Source organism: Epinephelus fuscoguttatus, linkage group LG5, assembly GCF_011397635.1.
Source record: "Epinephelus fuscoguttatus linkage group LG5, E.fuscoguttatus.final_Chr_v1".
NCBI classification, from domain to species: domain Eukaryota; kingdom Metazoa; phylum Chordata; class Actinopteri; order Perciformes; family Serranidae; genus Epinephelus; species Epinephelus fuscoguttatus.
In genome coordinates, this window is record NC_064756.1 from 20,543,741 (window position 1) to 20,571,212 (window position 27,472).

The window sequence follows — 27,472 nt, forward strand, 5'->3', positions numbered from 1 at the left end:
CTTCTTTGCATATGACATCATGCATTGGGCAGGCAACTAGAGGCAAAGACTACTAGGGCTGCTCCCGACTAAGAATTTTCCTATTCGACCAATAGTCGTCATTAAGGGCCATTAGTTGTCTTGTCGCCTGCATGTTTACGATATAATTTAAAGTATTAAATTATATATTTTGGGCGGGGCAACACAATGGTTTGAGTTGAAGGTGTGAGAAAGAATCAGTAACACTGTTAACACTGTGCTACATTACAGAGAAATACAAAACCATACTAATGAACCTTCATTAATTATAGGCCTATATTTTATCTACAAGTGCACATCACACACTGAGCGAGCCGCCTGTTAATGACTAGGGGTGTAAATCACCATGGGCATGTAGCTACTTCCATGTTTCAGATGATACGTCATCTTTGTAGTTGACCAATGAAGGTGTGTTTATGTATCACCTTGGGTTCGTCCTTCACCTTCTCAAAATGATCCCACACTTTGGATTTCCTGTCCGACATGTTATTAAAGGGCCACTGTGTAAAATGGGTTGAAAACCGTTGAAAACAGTGACATCAGTGGTCAAATTCTAGATTGCAGGGCTCACTCGCTCACCTCTCCCATCGGGGTAAATGACGGTGGCCTCGTAGGGACAAAAAGCCTTGCGCAGACACGAGTTTTTCAGGAGTAGGTCTATCTAGTGACGAGGTGAATGTTTATTTAGAAATCTAAGCCATGTTACGATATTGTAATGAATCCCTCACGAGCAAGAGACCAGAGGAGCGTTCGGGAAAAAGGACCGTTTATTTGAGCACTCCAAAAACTCCAGTAACACTCCAGGGGGTAAAAGACTCCGTCCCAAACTCTGACTCTCTAGCGTAACACACACACTCCATACACACATTCTCGTTTACAATACCAAGCGGGCACCCCCTCCCCTCTCTGCTCCACCAATCTCCAGCCCGCACACTGACTGATAGCGTAGCCTGTAAACAGACCTCAGCTGTTTATTTAGCCTAGCGATATCTCCGGACTATAGTAGCTGCAATGGACGGCTTTGAACGCGATTTTGAAGAGTTTCTTGTAGCGGACACAGACCCAGAGCCATACCTGTTTGAGCCAAAGCATACAGATGAGGAACTCGGATGCTGAGCTCCCATTTGGCTGTACAGAATGGGATTCGGTGCTGCCATCGCTGGGGAGATATATCATCAGGTGGAAAAGCGCCGCAGAGAGTGCATCACAAGGAGTGAAGTTGCGTCTTCTTTTCCTCGCAGATGACGGTTCGAGTTCATTCTCTCCTGTTGCGTGGTAAGTGTTGTCCATTCGCAAACTTTATAACTAAAAAAACTTTTCACTACTCTCTATCAACGAACTACTAACACTCTCTGCTGTTTCCTCCTCCTTCTTCCTTCCTTCCGCTGTCTTCATTGGTTTATTTATACACACGAAACGCGTTCGTTGGCTGGCTGGATTGTCCGCTAGGGCTGCCGTATATACATGGCAGCGCAAGATGGCAACCTCTCTAAAGCAAGGCCCTTGCTATATATATAAAAGCATAATTATAAGGCTACGAAAACTAAACGAATTTTATTTTATAGCGATTATACGCTTGTATAAACACATTAATGGGTAGAATATTCAGATTCAGATTCAGATTTGACAATAAACCATGCCAAATATTACACACTGGCCCTTTAACTAGCCTGTGTAACTACCAACATTGCACAAATGCTTATGATTTGTGCTGTTTACACCTGTTCCCATTGATCAAGCTGGGAAAAAAACAAGGGTCACTTTAAGTACCAAAAATAATAGGATGTAAAAGGGAGAAGTAAAAGAAAACACTCCCTAGTAACATTATCCCGACAGTGGTGTGTTCATTTACAGAGTCCAAGTATGAAAGACAGTCATAATGAAGCAGATTTACTCACTCAGTCAAAAAAAAGAGATCCCAACCCAACCGCACACAAGACGGTTAAAGTTCAATACACTCTTGTATGCTTTTCAGCAGCTCACAGTGTAATGTTAGTAACGCTAGGAGCTCTGAAGGTCAAGGCAGTTTGTAACAACAATCATGTCCACACAGGGCAAATTGGCCCAGCTGTGGTTGAATCACTTCTCTTTGTTTTATATCGATAACACCCAACATGAGATTCAGTTTTCTGATGATACCTGCTGCCTCTACTTTCCTCTTTATCCAGTTAATGCAGTATATGGATTTATCACTTCCTGTCCTCCATCTGAATTTTGTGTGTCACAATAGTCACATGATTGCAAACAAGCTATTCATTCTCCAAGGGCAGGGGTTCTTTCATACTGCAGCAATGTGAAATAATTCAATAATGTTAAATCTAACTTTTGGTTTTGCAGCTCCTAAAATTCATCTTCAAATCGCCAGAATGTTGCTTTTTAGTCTTCTCAGATCAGATTCATTCAGCAGACAAGATTTGTGCTCCATCTTAAAATCCAAACCCTGTGAATATATTTCTTTCACACAGAGACACATGAAGTCTCACTGCCCACACACACATACACACACACTATGTGCTGCAGAACAATTGATCAAAAATCCAACTGAGAAGAAACAGACAACAGTCTCCATATTCACACAGTCACTCTGCAAATAAGCTTTTCCATCTTCAGTCTAAAGTTATTTCCAAACGTGGCACCTCATGAAGAGAGAAACCTGCCTGAGCCTGAAACACAAACCTGTCTATTCTTCTCCTCAAACAAAACCTCTGCAATGTAAAACCAAACACACCGACTGCAGCGGCAACAAATGACACAACAGAAACTACTGTTCATATCTGCTGATGAGGAGAGGAAGTCTTGAATTCAACGTAATTAAAAGTATCCTTGATTGTCTTTGTCCAGGTGGTATCAGGTGTCTATATGTATACGGTTTTTATAAACGTTAACTGGTTGTCGGGCTGCTCAGGTCTGAGAGATATTGTTAATAAGCTTGAGAGATATTGTTAATATCTCTGTTTCTCTCAAGGACGCCACAGCAACAAAAATGACGGACTAAAGAGGAGAACCAGTCTGAATCTGATCACCCCACGTGATGCCTCTGGTCACAAAGATGAGCGATTTCACTGGTTTGACTTGAAGATGTTCGAGAATCACGTCAGCCAGAGATCATCAGTCCACATCTGAACTGAACCTGAGCTCCTTTTCTGAGCTCAGGCCTGACAAGGAAACCCACAAGAGATGACAAAATGACAAACACCGACCACAAAAAGACTCAAAGAAGAAAAGGACAAATTAGAGTAGATTTTCTCACAAAAAGACAAGACAGTGGCAGAGCATATAATCATGTTACCAGCAGAGTAAAAGGTTGACTGCCAGAAGAGGGTTTGAACACAGAAGACATTGTGAATTTGTGGACTACTGAAACCTTTACCAATAGCACATGCAGATGCAAATGTTCCTGATGTCAAGCAAAAGGAAACCATGGCTCGATACAGTAGCAGAAAAAAGTTCCCGATCCATTGAGGAAACGCGATTATTTTCTTTATCAATTCATCAGCTGATCATTTTCTTTATCAATTCATCGGCCGATTACTTTCTTTATCAATTCATCAGATGATTACTTTTATATCAATTCATCAGCCGACTTATTTCTTTATCAATTCATCAGTTGACTATTTTCTTTATCAATTCATCGGCTGATTACTTTCTTTATCAATTCATCGGCCGATTATTTTCTTTATCAATTCATCTGTCGATTATTTTCTTTATCTATAACCTTAACGTCAAAAAATTGAAAATAAATAAATGAATAAATAAAACTGATCAGAGGGTGAAATCTTCAAATTGCTCATTTTATCCGACCAACAATTCAAACACAAAGAAAAGCATCAAATTCTGACATTTGAGAAGCTGAAAGGAACGAATATTTGGTATAAACGCCTGAAAAAAGATTTAAAAAATATTGATTATTTGCTGAACTAATCAAATTTTAGCAGCCAAACATTACTCAAACTGCCCAGTTTTGTTTATCAATGCTTCTTCTTGATTTGTGATTATTTATAATACTTTCTATAATAATTTTTATGGTCATTTCCTGCCCTTAACGGACAGCTGACCGTATAAAGGTGACAGAGAAAGAGAGGAGAGAGAGAGATGGGGAGATGAAGTGCAGCAAAGGGCTGATTAATTTTTCATCATTTCATTCACTTGGGCAAGGAGACGCTCCATGGCTGCCCTTTAAAGACATGAACTTATGACGTCTGTGTGAACATGTTAAGGCTGGTGAACTGTGAGTCAGGGTCGAACATACCTGAAGCAGACGGTGTGCCAGTCATTGTTGAGGGCCTGGAGGTACTGCTCATCATAGATCCTCTGTTTGCATCCCGCACAGACGGGCAAACTTCCTCCAGCTGTAACACATGAGATAGAGGTCACAGGACGACCTGATAGCCACCGTTTTATTGTTCATTATGCACAAAATCAATACCAGTTCTTTGAGGGGATGTAATAATTACTGATATGTGTTTTTGCATGTGACGGTAATCCCTGTTCTTATCTCGCCTTCAATGCAAATCCACAACTCTGAGGCTCCAGATATCAAACACACATCATCTCTGAAAATGCTCCATCATTGATGGCAGACAGCATGCAGCGTGAATATCAGCAACAGTTTGTCGGTGTGTCCACAGATGGATGGTTTTAATGAGAGAATCACTGCTGGTGTGTAACAATTCATTTTAAATTACCACGTTTAGTCTGCCTCCAGTTCTAGTTTAGACAGCTAAACACTATTACTGCACATTATTTAATGAGTTTAATAAAGGTGATGTTTGTGCTACTGGATTGATTTGTTTCTTAATAGTACAGTTAAATCAAAATTGAGAAAGATATATACATATCATTGTTACCTAAGTCCAGTAGATTTTAAAGGAATTCTTCACCCTCCCCCATGATCATTTGCACATCAATTACTCACCCCGTGTTCTGCTGAATTTGTGAGGAGAACTTTGTTTTCTCGCATGCCTCCAGTAAACGAAGAATCCAAAAACAAAGAAAATCCTTGATGAGTTAAAGTTAACAACAGCAAAACTACATTAAAACATCCATTTACAAACTCTCACACAACTAATGCAGTATAATCCAAGTCTTATTTATCCTGTGGTATATTTCCCAATCAGACAGCATGTTCGATGGGCAACTGAACTCAAAGTAAATCTTATCAATGCTCTCTTCCAAGCCAGGTTCCATGGACAAAAACAGTCATTTTACTTTAATTACTTTAATTGTGGGTCTACCACTCCCTCAGTTAGTTTGTTTCTGTTATTGTGTGACTATGATATTTGAAAGGGTTAGTTCAAAGTCACACAATAACACAAACAAACTAACTGATCGAGGCAGTGGTAGACTAGCAGCTACCATGTGCGGCAAGGTAAAATGTTTTTGTCAGTGGGGTCTGGCTTTGAGGAGAGCTTTTAGTTCAGTTCCCTGTTGGAAAAGGTCTCCTTGTATAAAAAGTACTGAGCATACAACTGGATAAATGAGACTTGGATTATAATGCATGAGTTGTGTGAGATTTTGTAAACTGATGTGTTGATATAGTTTTGCTGTTGTTAAAGGTGGACCCCTATGACTTCAATTCATCAAGAATATTCTCCATTTGTGGATTTTTCTTTCACTCTGGAGGCGTGCACGAAAACACAAAGTTGTCTTCACAAATTCAGCGTAACACATTGTGACTAACTGATACACAAATGGTCGTTTGGGGGGTGAAGTATTCCTTTAAGCCAGCAATTGAAGTTACTATCAATCATTCGAAAGAATCCTCCTCAGTATTTTTGCATTTCTATGACAATGAACCACATCATTTTTGGCAAAGACTGATATTTTTTGTACAACAGAGAGCAGAATATTCTGATGCATATGTGACACTATAAGGTTTTTAAAAGGACTTTGTTGTCATTGGAAACAGAAAGCCCAACACCTGTATATTTAACATAGAGACTGCTCTCAAAAGTGCGTCAAAGATTCATGCGTCTTGTGGAAAAACAGAATCTTTTGTTTTTAGTAGATAAGTTTCGTCCTCTGACTCTCACAGTTTGATTCCTTCCCCCATTCTCTAATGAGGAGAAAGTTAATTATGATTACAAAGTGTCAGGAAAAGAGCACCTTTGAAGAGCTGGAACAATTAATTAAAGACAGAGAGAGCAGCAGTGTGTGTGTGTGTGTGTGTGTGTGTGTATTTTCTGCAGAGGAAGATCAGTTCAGGCTGAGGTGACAGCAGCAGCAGCAGCAGCAGATAGCAAAGGGTAAGGCTTCATACAGCAGATATTACTGCTGCTGCAGTTCATTTGCCTGAGAACACATCACACGCCCTTCACATCCTGAGTAGGAGGCAGAGAGGCGGCGACACACTGACATGCAAAATAACAACAACTATAAACATGGCCGCTAGTTAAAACATGGTGATCTTTCCATCAGCAGGGCTATAATCCATACGAGACAGAGGACGGAGCTGAAGATGAATACTTCAACTTCCTCGAGTAACTCCTGCACTATTCTTTCTGAGCATCCTTGCTGACTTCCCCTGCTTTCACTGTTGAAATCTGTCAGTGTCTGTAAGTTCACATGCTGCCTGAGAGTCTGAACCTGCAGTGAACTCAAAAATAAAGTCACTCAAAAGCCACTTTGTCACATCAGAGAACATCAAATGCATGCTGTCACCTTTTAAACATAAAAGACGATATTACTTCAAAATATCATGTCTTTAAGTTGCAACATGAGACTTGGTTTGAAGAGGTGTTAATCATAGGTTATCATTGTTACACAAAGCAGGGCATACTCTGTTACTGTATAAAAAATACAGCAAAATGATGATTGTCAATAAATCATGTTTCTGCAGTTCTGCACATCCACAGCAATATGCAACTGCATGCCATCTCTCAAATGCAAAACAGCTACAACAGCCCAGTTGCCAGAAGAAAGGTTTGGCACTGTACTTTACATTTCTGTAACTTTCAAATATGTTAATTTGCATGTTTCATGTATATCATATCAAAACAAGAGGAGAATGATGACGATGCGGAAGCAGGGGGAAGGTTACATTATGTATAAGTTGCCTTTCTGATCGGGAGGTAGAGGTGATGGTGGATGGTGGTGTGTCACCTAGGCAAGACGCCTGCCAGGCTGAAGACCAATGTTTGAGTCACTGTTATGCGTCCTGCCTTTTTTTAAGCACCAAACATAGGTGCTTTTTAGGGATTCATATCTGTATTTCCTGTGGTCTTTTAACAACCAAACATGGGTACTTTTCAGTAACCTGTGGCTTTTTTTCCAGTGACTTTTCAGCTCCCAGTTTTTTTTAGGGACTCGTCACTGTGTTTCAAGCGGCTGCAGTGTTTCCCACAGAATTTGAATCTATGTGTGGCAGCAGCTGATGGAGAGGGGTTGCTAACTAGGGATGGGCAAACGATCAAAATTCATTATTCGATCATCAAAAAAATTAACGATCAATTATCGATTAATTGATAAGCGAGCATTTCAAAAGAGAGAAAACAAAAGAGTGTAGTGCAGACTGTCGCCGCAAGAGAACGCAGCTGCCCCAGTTTTGAGCTTCAACCCCCCAGGCCAAAGAGGAAGAATGGCGCGCATGCGCAGTTCACCCGTGGGTGTTTACAACCGTTGCCAGCCAGAGTTACAGGCTTCAGTTTTCAGCAAAACCTCTGTCTTTCAATGGCGTAGTGTTTTCAGAGGCCTCAAGGGAAGCCGCCGAGGCTTTGGAGAGCGATGAGAGCCTCCGTCTGTTTCTGATTTTTTGCCTGGCATAGGTTCGGCGGGGGTCTCGTAGGCCCGTCGAGCCGCCGTGCTCATAGGGCGGAAGGGTCTCGTTGGCACGGCGACTCGCTGGACCTACACCAGGCATAGTAGGGGAAACACTGTGAATATCGATCAAAATTATTTGTGATCGATCAAAAGCCTTAACAATCAATCATCGATAATCGAAAATTGATGCCCATCCCTATTGCTAACTTGCGGTTTTTTGTGTGTAAGGCTGCGCTTCCTCTATAAATTCAGAGGTTTTTTGGGTCCCTGAATGCAGCACAGGTGGAACGCTTCATGTGTTTGAGTCTATGGAGCTTTGAGTTGCCGGGTGGACAATGAATGAGTCAGTCCGATCTGATCAGATCAGATCAATGGATGACAGGAGCAGATGTTTGTGAGTGAAATCAAACTTTTAGATCGATCCAATGAACAGCTAAGTTTCACTTTCACTGCACCTGGTGTTCTGCTGCTCCATCTGTGACCACAGTGCGCCCTGCGCTACAAGAGTGTTAATTAATGAATAACCGAACGGTACCAACAGCGCTCCTACTTAATGGTCAAGTCCCAAAAACGGAAAATTAAAACGTGGCAGCAGATGTTGTAATCATGGCAGGGCGCCACAAATAAAGAAATGAGTGTGAAACCCTGGGCTGTTTAGGCGTGGAGAGCAGTTTGTTTTTGCCAAGACATCGCCACTTTTCCTGCCAGGATTGTGCCTCCTGAACGGGTATTAAGCCAGAACATCTTTTCCTGAACATAACTAAGTGGTTTTGTGTGACCTAACCATGTGTTAATGACAGTGTTGTTGAAACGCAATGTTTCAATGTATCTGCTACATAATAACATGCAAAGATACCACGTATCCATGGTTTGCAGAAACATACAATGCCAACTTTTTGCGTTGCAGCTGGGTTTGTAAGTGACAGGTAAGATCAGTCATAGATCAGTTTAGAGTTCAAAGACACATCTGCTCACTGCAGCTCAGCATCTATGTATTGGTATCTGTATATCAATGTTTTTTCATGCGAGACATATCCTTGCATCTTTGATTATTCGTACATTAGCAGAGGTTTTATGCGGTCAGCTTGTTACTGTAATGCCTGAGAGAGCCGCCCTGCTGTAGTAGATTTATCGATCATATTGGCTGGTAGGCAGATCTGGTTTGTGCTAATGCCCCCTCTCTGCTCTGCCTTCACCTCAACCTGACTAATGAATATTATTCACCTTGTCTCTTCATCATGGGGCATGTTTCTCCCTGATAATTGTCTCCTCTTGACCTCTGCTGTCTGGACAGGTCTCAGAGAGGACACAAATACCTCAGTAAAGGCTCACAAACACACCATTCTCACACACTAACTAACCTGTGCAGGTGAACAGCTGTGTGTCCAATCCCTCCTAAAACTCATTACTCACAGAGACTCAGCAGCAGTTCCTCATGCAAAGTGAGTCATCGCATAAAAGGACTATTGTCAAGATCTGTGAACCTGACCGACAGCCACAGTGAACTCCGAATGTACAGCAACATCACATTTTATGCAAATATTTACCAAATAGTCACAGTGATACACAAATTATTAGGCCTTAAGTCATTCAAGCAACTGTTCCCAACATTTATTCTCTAACCAGTTCAACCATACACTGTTTTCTCCTTGTTTTAAAGTCTGGAGAAGCAACAAAAGTGGAGGCAAAGAATAAAGAGTGATCGAAAATTACTTTGTGTACCGTGTGTGTGTGTTACAACCCCTCAAAAATTTGCCCTCCACCTCCCCATCACTACCTAGTCTTTACGGATTCATCAGCCTCATCCGTCTCATCAGCCATCAGCTTCAGAGTCATCAGCCACCACCACTTCTGCCAGTATCTGGACTCCATGGGGGGGGGATTTATCCTGCTGCAGCTCAGATGTCCCTCGATCGCAAGATATTCAGTACAAAAGAATCTGTATCAGACTTCTATCTTAAAACAGTATTAGTGTAACCCTGCTGCCGAGGCACTGACAAAACTTCAGATTGTAAATGGTTTATAAGGCAGCAGATGACTTAACCTGCTTCTTTAACAGCTTCTACTTTAGTGGAAAATTATGAAAAAAGGGCACATGTAATGAAAGTGGGTAGCTGAGTGGCTGAATGTGGAAAAACTGAGACATACTGTTGAATTTGCACATATTTTTCTGATGATATTGCCGGGTGTTCATCATTTGTTTTGTAGATGGATGAATATTTTCAGACTTCTTTAGATTAAAAAGGGGAAAAAATGAAGGAGTTGTTATTTATAGGTTATTATGTAGTGGGTTTTACTGATCAAACTGTGCCATATGTGGCCCCTGGACTAAAATTAGTTTGACACCCTGCTTTAGAGGATGTTGGTAAAGATCATAACTTCCAAATTAAACTGTTTAATTTTGCATTAACACCCCAAAGAGTCCCTATTTTACCGTATTAATGTAACAACCAGCTCATGAGCAGAATATATTTGGCTATACTGGGTTAAATGAGCACTGATCATGGCCCGAGGGTGAACACACTGCATCCAAACATGACGGGTACATCAACATGGCTTCAGTTGCAGCACAATATGGACATGCAGCCTGACGCTCCCTGCACACGCACCGCTCTGCTGCCTGTGTGTGCCTGACAACACACGACACCCAGAGTAGGAAAAATAGTGCCAAGCATATTGTTTACAGCCAGTTTCTGTGGAGCATCCTCAGTGTTTTCCGCTGTCTCTGCATCTCCCGCCCCGCCGCCGCCGCCGCATGCACCCAGCGGCTCCTGACACCCAGCGGCTCCTTACCTTCCTCCTCTCCCATGCGTTCGTCCTTCCAGGTGCAGCAGAGCAGCATCAACCTCATTCACTGTCCGACACCGAGCTCCGGGAGAGAGCCAGCCGCCTCTGGTCGACAGATAACCGGTGTCCGACCACCACCGCAGCCCGCCCGGCGGTCGTGTTGCTGTGCGTCGGTCCCTCCCTGCGGCGGCCCACACAGCTTCCTCCTGCCTGCTGCACGTTTCTGCGGCGCTTCATTCAAGAGAGCTGCCGACCAATGAAGCTGCAGAGCCGGGGAGAGGAAGACACGGGCCGGCCAACAGGAACACTCCCTGCTTAATTAATGCGCTGCTTTGGGGGCGGGCTGGAGGAGCACAGTGCACTAAACACCACGGTGGGGTCAGTTAGTAGGGTACTACATAACTACATTACAGTTTAGCCACAAATTTAATTCACAGCTATTTTACAATTTGAACTAGAAAAGGCAACTTTATAAAAAAATAATAATAACTGTGCTCACAGCTGAACCATCTGAAATGACAAAGTTTAACATGTTGAGTCTTTAAAGCTCTTAAAACAATACAAATTCTCATTTTCTGCTGAAATGTGAATTACAGCTGAAGATGAAGTACTGAAAGAGCTTTAAGTGCAGATGCTGTAAACAGTGGACTCTTAGCTGTAGTGTAGGGGAGACCGGGGCCAGGAGTGACATTGTTTAATAAAACCATCTTGAACTATCTAAATACAGTTTTTTATGTAGGTAACTTGCATGTGCTGTTCACTTGTTAACAGTCACTAACAGCTTTTACAAGCAACATTAGAGTCACAGTATTGATTGAAACATTAAAGTCAGATGGTACATCCTGTATGAGTGATTGTAACAGCACACTTAATACTTTCATATAAACACCAGGGACCACAATAAACTTCCAAGAATATAGATATGGTTAAATTAATAACTAATTCCAGTATAATTAAAACAGTATAATTAATCATATCAAGTATGAGACATCAGTTTGTCTGTTTGCAGACAGAGAGGGATAATCACAGTGTTGTTTGCAAAATGTGGCTCATTTTTAACTACAAACCAAATTTACCTATGGGTACAAATAAATAAGTTTTTATCCCAACTCATCAAATATAGCCTCTTTGCCAGTGGGATTTCACGTCTACGTATGATGCACTGTAACCTGAGTCTGTTGTTGATGTTCTGGGACACTGCGTCAGTGTATGCTCGGAATGTGCGTTGTGTCTTTTAAAAATACCCTCTGTTTTCTGCTCGTTAGAGTCATACAGTCTTTTTCAAAATACACTTACAATGGTGGCAAAACCCCTGGTTTTTATGTTTATTTCCTTGTGCAACCTTAAAAGAAAACATCGTGGTTTGGCTTAAAACTCACATGGGAAGCAAATAGTGGGCTCCCAGGTGAAGGTCCGGGGTTTCTTGAACCCATTCACCTCCCCACACACTTGGACTTTCTCTTTTTATTACATTGCTACTTTACAAGGTGACACACATTATATTGCTGCAAAAGTTGGCTTTGTGCGTCAGTGTCTGACTGAAATCACTGACAAAGTGATGGTATTTGACGAATTCATTGTGAGTACAGGCTGAAACAAAATAACCTTACCCCATGTTACCACAGAGCACATTCAGTGTTTGACGGTTCGGTCTCATTTCTGATTGGTGCAGTTTGAGATGTTACAAGAGCCCCTTGTATAAAATAATTTCATATCTCCAAAATTTATCCTGGGAGAAAAACTTTGACAGGTATGAGACACTAGTTTGTCCTTTGGCAGGCGAGGGATCACAGACCATGTGCATAATGAGTTCAGCTGTACTGTCTCATTTCTGTTTGGTGCAATTTGAGATGCTACACTTGCCCCTGGTCTCCCCTATTTGGTAAAAGACATTAAAATGACAGTAAGGCATAAAAGATGAAAGCTGTTGAAATGTTAGTTTATGTGTACTGTAAGTGGTGAAATTAGTTGATTGCAGCTTAATTTGAAGTGCTGTGTGCATCTTAAAGCAGCTGAACTAATGAATAAATATCTATTTGGTTTTAAATTTAACGAATCTGTAACAAAAATTAAACCTACGCATTAAACTGTAGCTCCATAGTGACACTGTAGTATTTCTGTGGAACAATATATCATGAGCCTTCTGCTTATGTAACAACAATATAAGCTACTTCTGCAGGATGCAGATCATAGGTCACTGGTTCTCCCAGGAGAACTTCAGGGAACAGCAACATGAGTTCATTATTTCCAGCTGGCACAACAGGAACAGAGTTTACAGTCACCGCTGAGGCAAAATGCCTGCCCTTAATGTTTGTTGTCATTGCAGTGAAGAGCTCTGCCGACTCATTCACATATCGTATTATATTTTAGAATACACTAAATCTGATGGTTCCTGATTCATTTTGCCCAGTGGAAGAAATCTTGCTGAACTGAGATGCTGCAAGACTCAAACCTGAGATACTATCACTGTATGCAGCTCACAGCAAACTGATCTAGCAGGACACCCTGAGCCAGGTGGTTTCCATCAACACACAGGATGAACTGCTGATGCCGCCACTCTGGAATGCACTCATATAGGAAAGAAAAATATAGGCAAGACACCAGATCTTTTAACACATTTTATTTTGTTACTGAATGAAGCAAATAATTGCTGGATTCCGGGAACAAGTCACAAGTGTGTCGTGGAAATATAAAAAGTGCAAAACCACACTGTTCCTCCTTATAAAAACAGTTTTAAATAAAGATGAAGAGTATCCCACGGCACATAAGACAAGGTCTGACCCAGCAAGGCTCAAAGACAGTTCTTACACAGCACCGAGTGAAGGAACCGTAGCCAGCAAACATCATATTAGTACAAAATACAGTACACAAATACAGAAAGAGATGGAGTCACTTGGCAACAGCGCTCATGAACCTTTGGTCAGTAAGCCTTTTTTTTTTTAAAAGCAGCTCAAGTAAATGAAGAACAATGGGAGCCTACACATCATAAACACTCCGTCTCTCCCATCAAACAAATTATTCTGTATTGCAATTCTAAACAGTGAATAAATGCAAAAGCAAAGGATTGTTCTTGTTTTATGTTCACACATTCCTGATAACAATAAAGCTATGAGTCAAAGCATGGTGCAAAAAATCTTGAATAATCATGTAATGACAAGTTACATAAATGTAAATAACTGCTGCAATGAGACTAAACATGTGAAGCCGACTAAATCGCTCTATCGCAGACAAATAATTAAACATAACTTTGAAGTAAAAGGCAACACTGCTTTTCCCGTGGTTTTTAAACATCCTGTAATGAATGAAACACTTTTCGATTGTCTTCCGCACGCTGTTCCTCAGAGCAGAAACTGCTCTTCATACATCCCAAGTTTGGCAACATTAAAAATGCTGAGAAAACTGAACTGCATAGCAACTAGAATCAGCAAAGTTGAGAGCAGATGGGTTGGCCGGAGCCCCAATTCCCGCTGCTTTATACCCAGCAGGCCTAAAAATAGCAGCAGAGAAGACGGGGAGCCAGAGACGACGCTGAGATTGGCCAGATTTCATCGGTTTTTGGACGAGCCTCGACCAACTCATGTCAGAGAGATGACAAGCTCTGCACAGCGAGGTGAGACAGTGAGGGCTGTAACACTGAGGACAGTTCACCTTGCTTTAGGATTAAAACCGTGAGGGAAATCATTCATAGGTCATATTGGCAGCCCGTGGTTCAGTCAGTCTTTCGCACAAAACACACACTCACATTCATGCACAAGAACAACACACAGTGACACAAACACACTCTTTGTATTTTAAGTAGGCTGGTGCAGCACGGGGAGTTAATGCTGATTAACTTGACCACGTTAATGATTAAAGGCACTTTCAATAACATACGTCACATCAGAGTGTGTACAAAATTCTGGGTCGGTGGGTTTGTGTAAAAACAGACATTTAAGTCAAGTAAAAAAAAAAAAAAAAAAAACCATCTTTACACGTTTTCTAATGGGGTTTGTTTGCATATAAAATGTACATTCTAGATCATGCAGTAGCACCATGGTATCTTGAGGTCACTATGGATCTCAAGAGATCCTCTACTTCCTCCTCCCACAGAATTTGCCCTGGCATCCTGCGACTCCACCTGCAGCAAACAACCAGGATTACAGTTCAGTCTCTTAAAAGAACACACTGGAGATAATGCAAGTTAACATGAAGTTAGAAAAAAGGTCTTTTACCTCTGTAGCCCCCTCCTCCTCCTGCACCACCAAGGAAGCCCTGCAATGGGCCGTACTTGGCTGCTTTGGCTGCAAAACAACAAAAAGCACAAACAACATCAGCTATTAAACTAAATCTCTCTTCTACTATACAAATGTTTAATGACTTGTGTTCCACAAAACGTCTCTTTATTTTGCTGGTACAGCTGAGTGAAGTTTACGACTTGTGGATGTGTGGTATTTCCCACAGCATCCATCCAGCAATTATACTGTACCACCAGCCTCCCAGAGAGGCTGTTATAAGCTAAAGACAGATGACTAATTGATGTTCACCACTAGTGAAGCAAACAGATGCTGTCAGTGAAATCACAGATGGATTTATTGATGAAGGTGGCAGGTAGGGAACAACCCACAATGCAAGTGGATGTTCAATACTGTCATACTTCCGGCTTCTGAAGTAAGCTAGGCTTATCTGTCTGGATGTGCGTGGGTGGAAACCACTTCACACGACAAGAAATCTTTCATTTCTGCACTTTACGGAACTTCAGCAGGTGAATACTGAACATACAGCCATTTACATCAGTGAAGGCAACTCAGCTGGGTTGCGGTCTCTCTCTCGGGCACAGAACAGCAGGCTAGCGCTGTCCATGCAATGAGCCACGAGCACCATTCAACCTTTACTAAATAACTCCTGCTTAAAATTGCTGTCTTCATATGTCTTGTCGTGTCAGCTAACCAATCAGAACATTACATCTAGCAACAAGGAAACATTTGTATGTGAAGAGAGCGGCACAAACGTAACTATTGTGAACTGCCTTACAATACTCTCAGTAAAGTCAGTGATATGTAAAAAAAGAAACAACTATGTACTGGACAACAATGATGCCTCAGCGACTCAAAATAATGACCTGTTGATAAAATGGTATCAGATAACTCAGATACTGTGAGAGATCAAACCGATAACTGTAGTTACCTAAGAAACCAGGCATGCATTCCTTGAAATAATCCCAACAGCTATAATCTCAGCTGTTCAGGAAAATGCAGATTATCACAAGTTCATCGCACTGGTTGTGCCGTGCCATCTGCACTGACAAGCACACATAGTGCCGACCCACCCTTTTCCAATCTCATCTAAATAATCTGACATGCCATCGAGCAGAGAGAAAAATTGGAAAATGGGATGTGGTGCAGGGGACACTTGTGTGGCTGAAACTACCTATTATCCTACTGTCCTTCATAATGTGGTGTTTGTGGGTGCATAAAGATGTGAGGGGGTGGGTATTTGGTACCTTGTTGAGGAGTCAGTGGAGCTGGTACATAACCACCTGGAAAAATGAAAGAGGAGATGGTACCATTAGACTAATGCTAAGATGAAACCACTTCGGAGCTGTCACAGTGGTTGATATTTTTGTCCCGGCCACGATGTGGAGAGGAACAACTGTTGACATTAGTGGAAGATCACATGGGAGGCACGTGGGCCTTGTTCAGACTGGTAGCAAAACCCTTTTTCTGGCATATCCAGATTGATTTTAGAAAGTCTGGACACCAAAAAACAAACCACAGTGCAATTTTTGCTAATCTGATCCAAGCTACATTTGGAGTTAGTTGGTAGAAATGTGATTCCAATCACATTTCTACCATGGATGTTTAAAGAGACCTGGATTGGTGTTGGAGGCGGGGCCCCATTCAAAGTTGCTTAGTGGCGCATGAAGCTAAAAAAGCTACCATGGGCCCCATGGTATCATGTCTCTGACCACAAAGTTGTAATTCCACATTCGGCAACTTGGTAAAATTGGCTTCAAAGTCCAGCGCTGTTCCCATGGACTTGACTTCCACAAACATATCGCAGTCCAAATGCTCTAGCTGCACAAATCGGAATTCAAAGTTTTTTTGGGTCATTCACAACACAACACACAATGACGACGTCAAATCCAGAATGACGGAAGTGCTTAGCGGAATCCATCCTGATTGTTTGGAGGGCGAAAATGGTGGATCTCCGTTATGCTTCCGTGTTGGAAAGTGGCCACCAGCATAGCTACGTAGTCACTGACCTACATCAGCAACCTGATCTAACTCCGAAGACGTCGAAATCTGGTGCTTGGGCAGTGACTTGTGGTGTCAGATACTGACAAAAAAAGCCGTCCTTTAACGTTGGCATAATACACAGCCTGTCACCTTTACAAAGTGGTGGACGCGTCTCGTAAGGTTATAAAGTCAAACCCTGTTCTTTTTTTCCTAAACCAAATTCCCGTTTTGTTGTAGTGTGTTTATTTTAAAAGAGCCTGTATGTAGACATTAAATTTCCTGTGTAAACTGAGGTGTATTTTGAAAGAAGACAATGCGTGTACTGGGCAGAACTTGACACGGTGTCCCAGAGCGTCAACAACCAACACCCAGGGTACCTTTCACTTCGTATCTGGATGTGGAAAGTCCATGATACACAAATCCAATCTGACCAACTTGCACATAACAGTGCAGACAGTCTGTCTTAAAGATCTGATTTGAAGAAAAAATCTGATTTGCCCGCAGGAGCCTTAGATCTGCTGAGCTGTCTGATCCAGAGATGCTTTTAGCATATTCAAGTAACCAGACCAGCGGTGATGTTTTCCTGCCTGTGGTCTGCATTTAAACGACACGGAAAAGTATTCTTAGTTAAAGCTCGGCAGAGGGAAGGTGCTCAAGGTTTTGTGCATTTACACTGCTGAAATTTGAATAAAGTGAACTCTGACACAGTCTAATTTTCTTCTGATGTATTTTGCCAATGGTAGGAAGATTAAAATTACATTAAACATCAATATAATTTGAATTTGCTCTTCTGTCTATAGTAATCCAATTAATTTCTTTGTAATTAGGTGCTCAGAGAAAAAAACACAGGCCATTATTATTCAAACACAAATTAATTCCCTTGTGCAAAGTCAGCCTCCCATGTGTGTTAGCAAGTTGTGTGTGAGACATTAGAAATAAATTATGTTAAAAGTGAAAAGCCCTTTTTGCTTCCATGAGCTGAAGAAACCAAGTGAATATGAATTGTTTCTATAATAATTGTATGTAATCCATATGCTATGTGTTTTCATGACCAAATTCAATAATTTCATCACAAACATTTAGGACTTTTCAAATTTAATCAGAGATTAATTAAGGTTGCATCTCTCTACTGTGCTGAGGCTAGAGTTGTATTGTTTCTTGCGAAAGTGTCCGGCATAAAGAAAAGGAGAGAAGGAGACTTGTCTAACATGCAGGGCTGATGACCCCTGAACTAATATTTTCAACATGTAGTATGAGAAGAATTCTAATAAATTGGAGGAGGTAAAATTTCCTGCCATTCTGCACTAGCTCTCCCCTCCCTTTCTTTATGCTCTCAGCTCTAAAGGGTAAAGTGATGAGTCAGTTCTCCTGTCCTTTCATCCATCCAGCTGTGTTACCTGGCTGTCGGCAGTTGGGCAATAATCCGCCTCCTGATCCAGAAACAAGGATGAAAAGTTAGACAATCGTCTGTGCGCTAAGTCCGTGTCTATGTGGAGGCAGGTTGGCGTAACGTATTGCATGTACCCAATATTCCAGTAGCAGCAAAAACAATACTGACAAAGTACAAATGACGAGGGTTTAAAGGAGCAGTGTGTAGGATTTCGTGGCATCTAGTAGTGAGGACTGCAGATTACAACCTGCTAAAACGTCTCTTGTGTCTCCCGTTTTGGATTTGTATAGTTTTCATTGTTCAGGAGGTTTTAACCAGGAGCTGAATTATCTGTGGAGGTCTCCTCCTCTTCAACACAAACAGACCAGGAGATTTCATGCAGCAGTTCGATGCCGCTTGTCATGGAAATGACAGTGGCTGAAATGAAAAACATGAATGGCCCCATCTAGAGCCAGTGTTTGGTTCACCTGTTCTGGGCTACTGTAGAAACCTATCGGTGCAACAAAATGGCCTCTGTGGATGAGGACCTGCTCCCTATGCAGATGTAAACGGCTCATTGTAAGGTAATGAAAACACACTTCTTATTTTCAGGTGATGCCAAACGTGGACTCCTGGTTAGCATTCCTTCAGTGTTCATTGTTCAGGATGCTTTTAAAGGGAGTTATATTACCCGCAGAGATCTCTTCCTCTCCAAAACAAATGGACCAGGTGATTAAACTGGTAAAAACACTGAATAAAGCAGTCTCATGTTAAAAATCTGTGTTTTTCTGAAGCTGTTCGGCTCGTCGCAAAGGGGCTGCTAACTACGGTTGCCAATGCCAAATGGCCTATCTAGAGCCAGTGTTTGGTTTGTTCGTTTTGGGCTACATGGCAGTGCAACATGGTGGACTCCAAGGATGAAGACCCACTCCCTATGTAGATATAAACGGCTCAGTCTGAGGTAACAAATACACAACGATTCTTATTTTCAGGTGATGACTGACTAAAGAAAACATACTTTTTATATTATATTCCATTATATCCAATATATCCCTCTGAATCCTACACACTGGACCTTTAAAAACTTTTCTGTAACTATATGTAAGTAAACATGGTAGTGGGTACCTTCATGACGCAGAGAGTATGGATAATTAAATAAATAAAAATCAGTATTAAACCAATTTAAAATTATGCTGAATTTATTATGTTAAAATGTTGCTTGTCTTTTGTATTTGTCCAGTTTTCCTCGCAAGAAACAACACTTACTGTTCCTCTAAACACTCACACACACACACACACACACACACACACACACACACACACACACACACACCATCCCACTATTTCCTTCCTTTGCCTCCACCTTGTTAAGATAAATGGCCCTATTGCGTCGACTGTTGGGTCCTTTCCACTGATTTATGACACAACCAATGGACCGCAAAGGTCACGACACAGACTGCTGTTCGCCACCAACACAACTAACAAATATAATGTTTTGGTGTCACCAACTCATCGCACAAACAAAATCAAGAGCATCCTTGTCAGCAAGTTAAAGTTTAAACATTTGTGCACAGGCACAGATATGCACAGGAAGCAGTTTAAGTACCTGGGTAATACTGTTGGGGGTAACCTCCTTGAAACCCTGGAACCACACCTGTAAAATTAAAAATACAGTTACCGTGGTGACAGAAAAATGTCATCACTGTGTATGCTGACAATATAAGTTGGCTCATTCGATAGACTAATTAGTGTTGTCAGGAGACCTGGCAGCATAAAGCATCATCAGGTACACTAAACTGTGAGTAAACAACCCAGTAACAGCTCAGAGTGACTCATTAAGTACGTACAACATGAGAACTTGACCTGTTTTACAAGATGCCAATAATTATTCACCATTTGGTAAATGAGGAGAGTTATTAAAACCATCTGTGGACACATTTCACACAGACAAATATCTCTCTGGCCACTGGGAGAAGGATTAGGGCCATGAGTTTTAGGAGGCCGCACTGTTGGCTGTTACTGTGTGATTACACTCATCCCTCATTGATGGGCAGAGGAAGAGCAGGAGGAGGAGGAGAGGCAGCAACAGAAGCTGCACTGCACAGAGTGTACAGTATGTGTGCCATATTAACCCCCCCAAAAAATAATACCGGAGGAAACGGAGCAGAAAGTACAAACGACCATGCACCCCTCACCTGGCTGATAAACACCGCCACCTCCAAGATTGCCGTAACCTGTTCAAGTAAATAGCAAAGAAACAAATCATGATGATGTGTCTATACTTGTGCAGTGAGTATGATTTATTATCAGTTTTTTGGTTGCTATAGCTGTTGTCATTTCTCCCCCTGCAGTGGCTGGTGGCTCAGCTGAGGTCACAGTAACAACGTCATCCAAACGTCCTCTGGCAGAGTTCAGCTGTGTGAGGGCAGGACTCTCCACGGGTTTGTGTTATCTTCAAACAGTCGCACTTTGATGCTGCACACAGTATTTTTAACCATAATCAGACTCCATCAGGAAATGTTGTGTTGTTGACTTGCTCCATTTACAAACTCCTAACGGTGCTGCAACACTACAGGGACCACTGCCTTTGGGGGGGGTGGATTTGGCGTAACTAGTTTGGTGAGTTGCTATGTTTCCACGCCTTTTTATAATATCAAAATATTTCAAAAAAGTTTTTACGCTTGAGGGAAGTGGAAAAGTTGGTGTATCACTAATGCTAATAATGGAAACAGATGTGAATACATGATCAAATAAAGTCATGATATGAGTGACGCTGAGATGGGAAAGTGGCTGACGGTATGCCACGAATGGCTCAGTGGCATACGCCGATCCCTCAGCAGCATGGGCCAATTTTTGTTTCCTAGGACAGCGAAGGCATGACCTGCCTTACTCTGCCTCTGAGCTTTCCCTGACATTTATATGTTAATCCTATCCATTTTCACTCCCTGTACCTTAACCTAACCAATCCACCCAAGGAATGCAATGAGTACTAGCTGATCAGAAGGAGAGGAGGGCTGGTCATTTCTTTGCTATCTTACAAAAAGTGGTAAAGAGTAAAGAGTGGTATGCCGCTTGTGTTCCACTGGCACATAATGTTTCCTAATGACAGGGGCCACTTGAAAGGGGTAGGCCATCCTCAGTGATGCCTCATGATACTGTGACGCCATAAATATATACCTTTTCTTTTTCCAGTGACAATGTATTGCAACATAGCGCCGTAAATAAACATATGACTTTAAGTTAAGTCTATTCTGTTGTCGGGATATGTGTGATGCTTTTGAAACGGGAACTGCCCATTGGTTCGACAGCCCATTGGTTCGACATCCCATTGTTCCGACCATATTAAACTCATTGTTCCGAAGTCCGTTCCGAAATCATCATGATACCCTGCGGTTAAGGTCTGGTTAGGTTTAGGCACAAAAACCACTTGGTTAGGGTCAGGAAAAGATCATGTTGTGGGTTAAAATGAAAAAGAAAGTGACAAACACATAAGCCATGAGCCTGCTCTGCCTCAAGCCGGTCGCAGCGTACCATACGCCCGCCATAAGCCGTTCAGCACCGCGGACAGTCAGACTAATGGGATGTCGAACCAATGGGCTGTCGAACCAATGACATGGACCCTTTGAATTGACAGTAAAGTAATTTCACATCGGCACATCTCTGCTGATGTACCCTGAAGCGGGAACTGCCCATTGGTTCGACATCCCATTGTTCCGACCATATTAAACTCATTGTTCCTAAGTCCGTTCTGAAATCACCATGATGCCCTGTGGTTAAGGTCTGGTTAGGTTTAGGCACAAAAACCATTTGGTTAGGGTCAGGAAAAGATCTTGGTGTGGGTTAAAATGAAAAAGAAAGTGACAAACACATAAGCCGTGAGCCTGCTCTGCCTCAAGCCGGTCGCGGCGTACCATACGCCTGCCGCGAGCCGTTCAGCACCGCGGACAGTCGGACTAATGGGATGTCGAACCAATGACATGGACCCCCCTGAAGCTAATATTAGAGCTACCCTTAGCTAACATGGCTATTGTTAGGCTAACCACTGTAGCCAGTCTGACTGATTTATAATATAAGGTTAGCGCCAACTACCACTACTACTGATAATATTAATGATGGTAATATTTTTAATGTTAATAGCAGAATGCCATCACACTGTACATCAAATAAAATGCCATGTTGTGGAACATTAACCAGGCAGACCTATAGCATATTATTTCTTATTCGCTATGAATACTTGACTTAGACTTGGTTTGAACTTCCACCCTTGTTGTTAGCTAATCCCCATTTCCCTCCTTTTGCCCATGTCGTCCTACTCTAGCTGTGTCTCGTTCTTGTGATTAGTTTTCTGTGTACTGTATATATACCTGTGTGTTTCCCTTTGTTTCTGGTCAGTTCGTCTGGGTTCATTCATTGTGCTCATCCCTGAGTTCTTGGTGTTGTTCCCTGCTCTGTTTCCTGCCTGGTGTCTTGTGTTCTGTTTGAGTTCATCCTGTTATCCTGGTTGGTTTTCAGTTTTAGTTTTGGTTCTTCTATCATTTTGACTTCCTGTGACCTGCCTGTTCTGGATGTTTTTCATCAGCTTTATTAAAGCTCGCTTTCTGTTTAACCTCAAACCTGCCTGTTTCTCTGCATTTGGGTCCTTCCTGAACTGATTCCTGACACTGAAGTGACATTAAAGGGGGGACCAGGGTGGAATATTGAGTACAGATACATGAATCTTCATATAGAGTGACTGCCAACATCTGCCCCACTCAAGGGCTTCTCCAAGCTCTAAGCTCTTTACATAAATATTATTAATGTTACTGTTACTAAAGGGGCTTGTCAGGAAAGCAAGACTCAAGTTCACAACACATGATCTGTGATTTCCATGACCTGTAACTGGAACACAGGCCTGTTACTCTACCTGGTTTGGGTGGTCTAGCTCCAGCACCAACACCAAGACCAGCACCAGCACCTCCCAGTCCAACTCCAGAGGGATACAGCAACCCACCTGTCACAAAAAAACACAAGACTGGTTTAGATGTGTTGATCCGACTCTTGTATGGTTCACCTACAGCTGCCCTGCACAGGACTGTAAGCTGGCCTCAGAAAGTCAAGAAGGACTGCAAATTCAGCCTCCACTGAAACACCAGCTGATTTCCTTCATCAGACTCTCCAGCTGGCTTCTCCTTCCTGACACTACACCCCACACAGAAACTTATCAGCATGTCGGTCAGTTTCCTGCACAGGAAGTGGGATGTGATGGCATCTCCCGACCAACTGTCACTTTGAGCACTAAGCAGAACGTTCTAGTTTCTTTTTATCTGAAGCAAGGCGGACACTGTGCAGGAGAGAAGCCAGACGTTATAAACATTCAGGGCTCAGACCAAACCTAGGGGGGGTCCAGGGGCACGCTCCCCTGAGGAGAATTTTTCCCCTTTTATGGCAGCTATATGCACAAGTCTCAAGACATTTGCGATATTAAAATGCCTTAAAATTTGTACATAATTTGGAAAAACATGACAGTTGCCAAGGAAAGAGGAACATCCTGTACAGCCTACATCCTATTCTGTATCACATTGCTCTCCAACTGTCTTCATCCCTCTGAAACCACAACACAGCATGTTCAGGATGACTAATATTCACTCCTGCCACCTAAAAGAGGCAAATTTGTTTCTATTTTCCACTTAGAATTTGGCATAATCAGCATTACTACTCTTAACCATATTTTTGTAATACTGTGCCGGAGTAGAGTTCACAGAATTAATGTTTAGCTGACATATAAATCCATGCCATGATGATATCAGCTGCTCAAATTACAAATCAAAGATCCCCAACAATGCCACGTAAAGATGTTCGTCAATACTCTGAATTGAATGTAAAGCCAGCAGAGGAACTTTACACAATTATATTACGTTTCTTTAGGGAATAGCATTGATCTGTGGCCTCTGAGAAACATTCGGGGACACCTCTCAAACATTCCCTGACCATAACCATGAAGATATGGCCTGTATCCCCCTGAATTGTGATGACAGAGAAAAAAAGCATTATTGTCTGGTCAAGTTATTTCCTACAGTTTGTGTCAGGGGCTGGCTCATTCAGGATATAATGGCAGTCATTTAAAAATAAATTATCACACCTTGAACAGGGGAATGAGCAGCATTTGTGCTTTGTGTTTTCCTATTAAAGACACCTGTGTCTTGTGATCTTAGTGTTTGCAAAAAATGTAAATAGCTGTATGATGAGGAAATGAAACGTAGGTGCGTTCTGACCTCCTGCTGCCAGTGGGATTCCTGCTCCTCCTCCTGCTCCACCCACAGCTACAACAGAGCAACAATGTATGAGCCTTCACATGCAGACAGGCAAATGAAAGCATCCCAGAAACATAAATATGCAACAGGAAATCACACTTTGGGTGGAGTGGTCTGTTTAAAGCAGAAATACAAGTCTGCAAACACACCTGGAGGTTTCAATGGCTTCAATCCAGGCAGAGTGCCGACTCCAGGTCCAGGTCCAACTCCAGTGCCGATACCAACACCATATGGAACTAAAGCACAGAAAGGATCGAAGTAATGGTCACTGGAATTTAAACCTAAGTCTTTGAATGTTTACACAAAGATATAGGGAGCTTGCCTCCATAGGGTCCACCATAAGGATATCCACCGGGACCAACACCTGTTCCTGTACCTACGGAGCAAAAGTGTTACAAGACTGGAGGTGTGAAGACAGACGATTTAAAAGGAGATTACAATCACCGATCCTGACTTCATCCTCTACAGCTACATCTTATGAGTATTAGATTTACTCCAATGTCTGATTCTGCTTAAAAGAGTAATGCAACGTAGATTTTAGATACTCATTATACCTCTAGATTATTAGTTTATCCATTCAGATATAATTAAAGCCACCCTCAATAAACCTTCCTCTTCAGTTACGCTCTGCCTCGATTTACAAGTTTTATTAAATCCACGATTAAATAGACAGACGTATGACAAATTTATTGTTACATTATCTTGATAGTGTCTAATGTTTTAGCATTCATTTTACCCCACACTATAAATGTATTCTGTTTCTTGGCTTGTTTCATATGCATGCACATGCAGCCGACCAAATTTCCCTCTCAGGGACAATAAGATTGGTATTTGATTGAGTCAGACTCAATGAAATGCAGTAAAAACACCTTGGATTTGGTCTTCAGTCAATCACAGGTAAAATAGTGCAGAATAGGGAAAATGCTCCAAAATTGCAAACCTGCAGATGCATCAAAGTGATGACTGCTCAGTCTGTTGGAGGTATAATTGGTTAGAGAAAGGCCTGATGCAGCATTTCTTTATATATTAACTGCTGCTTTTATTGATTCAACTTGAGTCATTAACCGTCCAAACAGAATGTGCACAGTAAGGTAAGTACAGCCCAGTGTGTGAGAGTGTGATCTATGACAGTGGATAGGATCATAAAAATGTACCGATAACATCATTTTGATTCTAAAATGATGACATAAATATAAATATTTTTAAAACTTATTTAAATCTAGATATAAATATGGGCAGTTTGCAGACACTGGGCTGCATGTGGAAGTTGCACTTGTGTCAAGTTCAGGGACCTTTCAGGAAAAATTAGGTTAACATTGTGCATTATTTATCAGATCGTATTCAGTCACACAACTGTGCACTATTTCTGCTTCATATACAGTAGATGTGGGGCATTTATTGAGCAGTAATACTTCATACTCAGCACATGAAAGATTGATTTAATGTTGACTGTCTATGCTGTGAACTTCTGCACATCCCCTGATAAGTATTTTTGCACATCATGCACAAAACTGTTCAGCAAAATATGCAAAAGGCTCCACTACCTCTGCTGCATAGAAGCAAGACACACAGACCCTGTGGTGGTTTTGCCACTTTATTTTTCTCCCAGTGTTGTTTTGCATCTCTTTGTAGTTGTTATGCATCTTTTTGTGGTTTTGTGTTTTTTTAAGTGTCTTTTTTGTCATTGTGTCTCTCTTTGTAGTTATTTTGTGTCTTTTGCAGTTCAACTGCATCTTCTTGTGGTCATTTCGAGTCTCTTCCTGGTCAGTAGGTGTCAATTTGAGTGACATTTTGCAGATGTAGGTGACTTTGTGCACCTGGGCCTGTGCCTGGTAGGCCTGTTCAGTAATCCAGCTATGACTGTAGCCACAAGCAAAAGACTCAGAGAAAGGAAGTTATGTTGCAACATAAACCTTATTGTACAAATCACTTCCTATTAATGCTTTATTAGCCATCTTTACCTGGTAAGAATGGTTTAGGTGGTTTGCCAACTGTGCCAACACCAACACCTGAAAACAACAGTGTGTAGTATTATTACGGTCGCTGACTGCAGCAGACACGAACGACCATAGCTGTTGTGTCTGTCTTTGTCTCCACCATGTGGCCAGATGGATGTATCACATCCTATTACATTTCAGTGACAAACATTGCTTGAGGCCTAAAAACAACATGGATTTCTTAAATTAATAAGTATAACCATTGAACTACCTGTAGGTTGTTGGACTCCTGTTGCAACTAAAAGAAAGATGAGACTAATAAGTTACATATCTAACATTACACATCACAAAATATGTTACAAATGATAGAGAAGAAACACATAAAGAGAGCAGATCTTAACTTGTGGAAAAAAGCAAAGCTTGTTAATAAACCAGAAAGAAGACAACATGAAAATACACCCAAATACAAAGACAAATGCAGTACAGCATTAACACTAAAGGATGGTTTACCTAGTGAGTGTAAAATATAAAACTCACCTGCTAGCAAATGAGTTTGATTATGATTATGAAATTAATTTAAACTTGTTGTAATAATTTGTCTGAAAGTCTGAAAGTCACATGACCAACTACACAGTGAGGTCGGTGTGATATCATAACATGACTTTAATAAAGCTCAGACACAAACAGAGATAGTTAACACTTACCAGGCTGACCGTGGCCTGTTGGACCAACTAAAACACAGGCAGGTGTTACATCATTTAACATCCTGCATAAAGTATGTTGACTGACAAAGAGAGCGCAGTCTCACTGAGAATAAACTGATGAATGACTCATGATCAATGCACATGTGAAAGAAAAAGGAAACTGCTCTTACCACCAGATGGCACTGGAACACCTGCTCCACCTGTGACATATTTACAGTTGGTCGCATATCGAATGTTTTAATACAAGCTGTGCAAAACAACAGAGCATGTATTCTTTGGTATATTTCAGTATGAGGAAACTGCATATTTACCAACACTTGTGCCAGCTGTAAAATAAAAAAGCATCATAATGTTAAGCTATGTAACACACAGTAAGTTAATATTCAATTCAACA

At 41.5% G+C, this 27,472-nt stretch overlaps 2 protein-coding genes across 2 annotated transcripts in view; both read right to left on the reverse strand.

Moving 5' to 3' along the window:
• Nucleotides 1-11,034, reverse strand: part of limk1a (LIM domain kinase 1a) — a 78,065-nt gene extending 67,031 nt beyond the window's left edge. The window contains exons 1-2 of the mRNA XM_049576476.1: nt 10,570-11,034; nt 4,268-4,367 (exon numbers count right to left, since the gene is read on the reverse strand). Of these exons, the coding sequence (XP_049432433.1) occupies nt 4,268-4,367; nt 10,570-10,627 (158 nt within the window). The 5' untranslated portion in view covers nt 10,628-11,034. The remainder of the gene's footprint in view (nt 1-4,267; nt 4,368-10,569) is intronic.
• Nucleotides 11,035-14,499: 3,465 nt separating this feature from the next.
• LOC125888239 (elastin-like) lies at nt 14,500-27,242 on the reverse strand. The gene is made up of 12 exons (XM_049575472.1): nt 27,079-27,242; nt 26,646-26,672; nt 26,399-26,446; nt 24,760-24,813; nt 24,587-24,673; nt 24,399-24,446; nt 23,051-23,137; nt 20,343-20,381; nt 19,754-19,801; nt 16,043-16,078; nt 14,775-14,843; nt 14,500-14,680 (listed from the first exon to the last, which is right to left on the reverse strand). The coding sequence occupies exons 1-12, from the start codon at nt 27,137-27,139 to the stop codon at nt 14,634-14,636; spliced, it is 651 nt and encodes a 216-aa protein (XP_049431429.1). The 5' UTR covers nt 27,140-27,242; the 3' UTR covers nt 14,500-14,633.
• Between the last annotated feature and the right edge of the window lie 230 nt (nt 27,243-27,472).

What these genes read in the sequence shown, in the direction of transcription:
- LOC125888239 (XM_049575472.1), bottom strand. Translation starts at nt 27,139, where the DNA reads ATGTTAAATGATGTAACACCTGCCTGTGTTTTAGTTGGTCCAACAGGC. An exon ending in ACCTAAACCATTCTTACCAG is followed by an intron (nt 24,814 to 26,398) that starts GTAAAGATGGCT and finishes TTTGCTCCGTAG; the next exon opens with GTACAGGAACAGGTGTTGGT. An exon ending in TCCACTGACTCCTCAACAAG is followed by an intron (nt 14,844 to 16,042) that starts GTACCAAATACC and finishes GTTGTTTTGCAG; the next exon opens with CCAAAGCAGCCAAGTACGGC.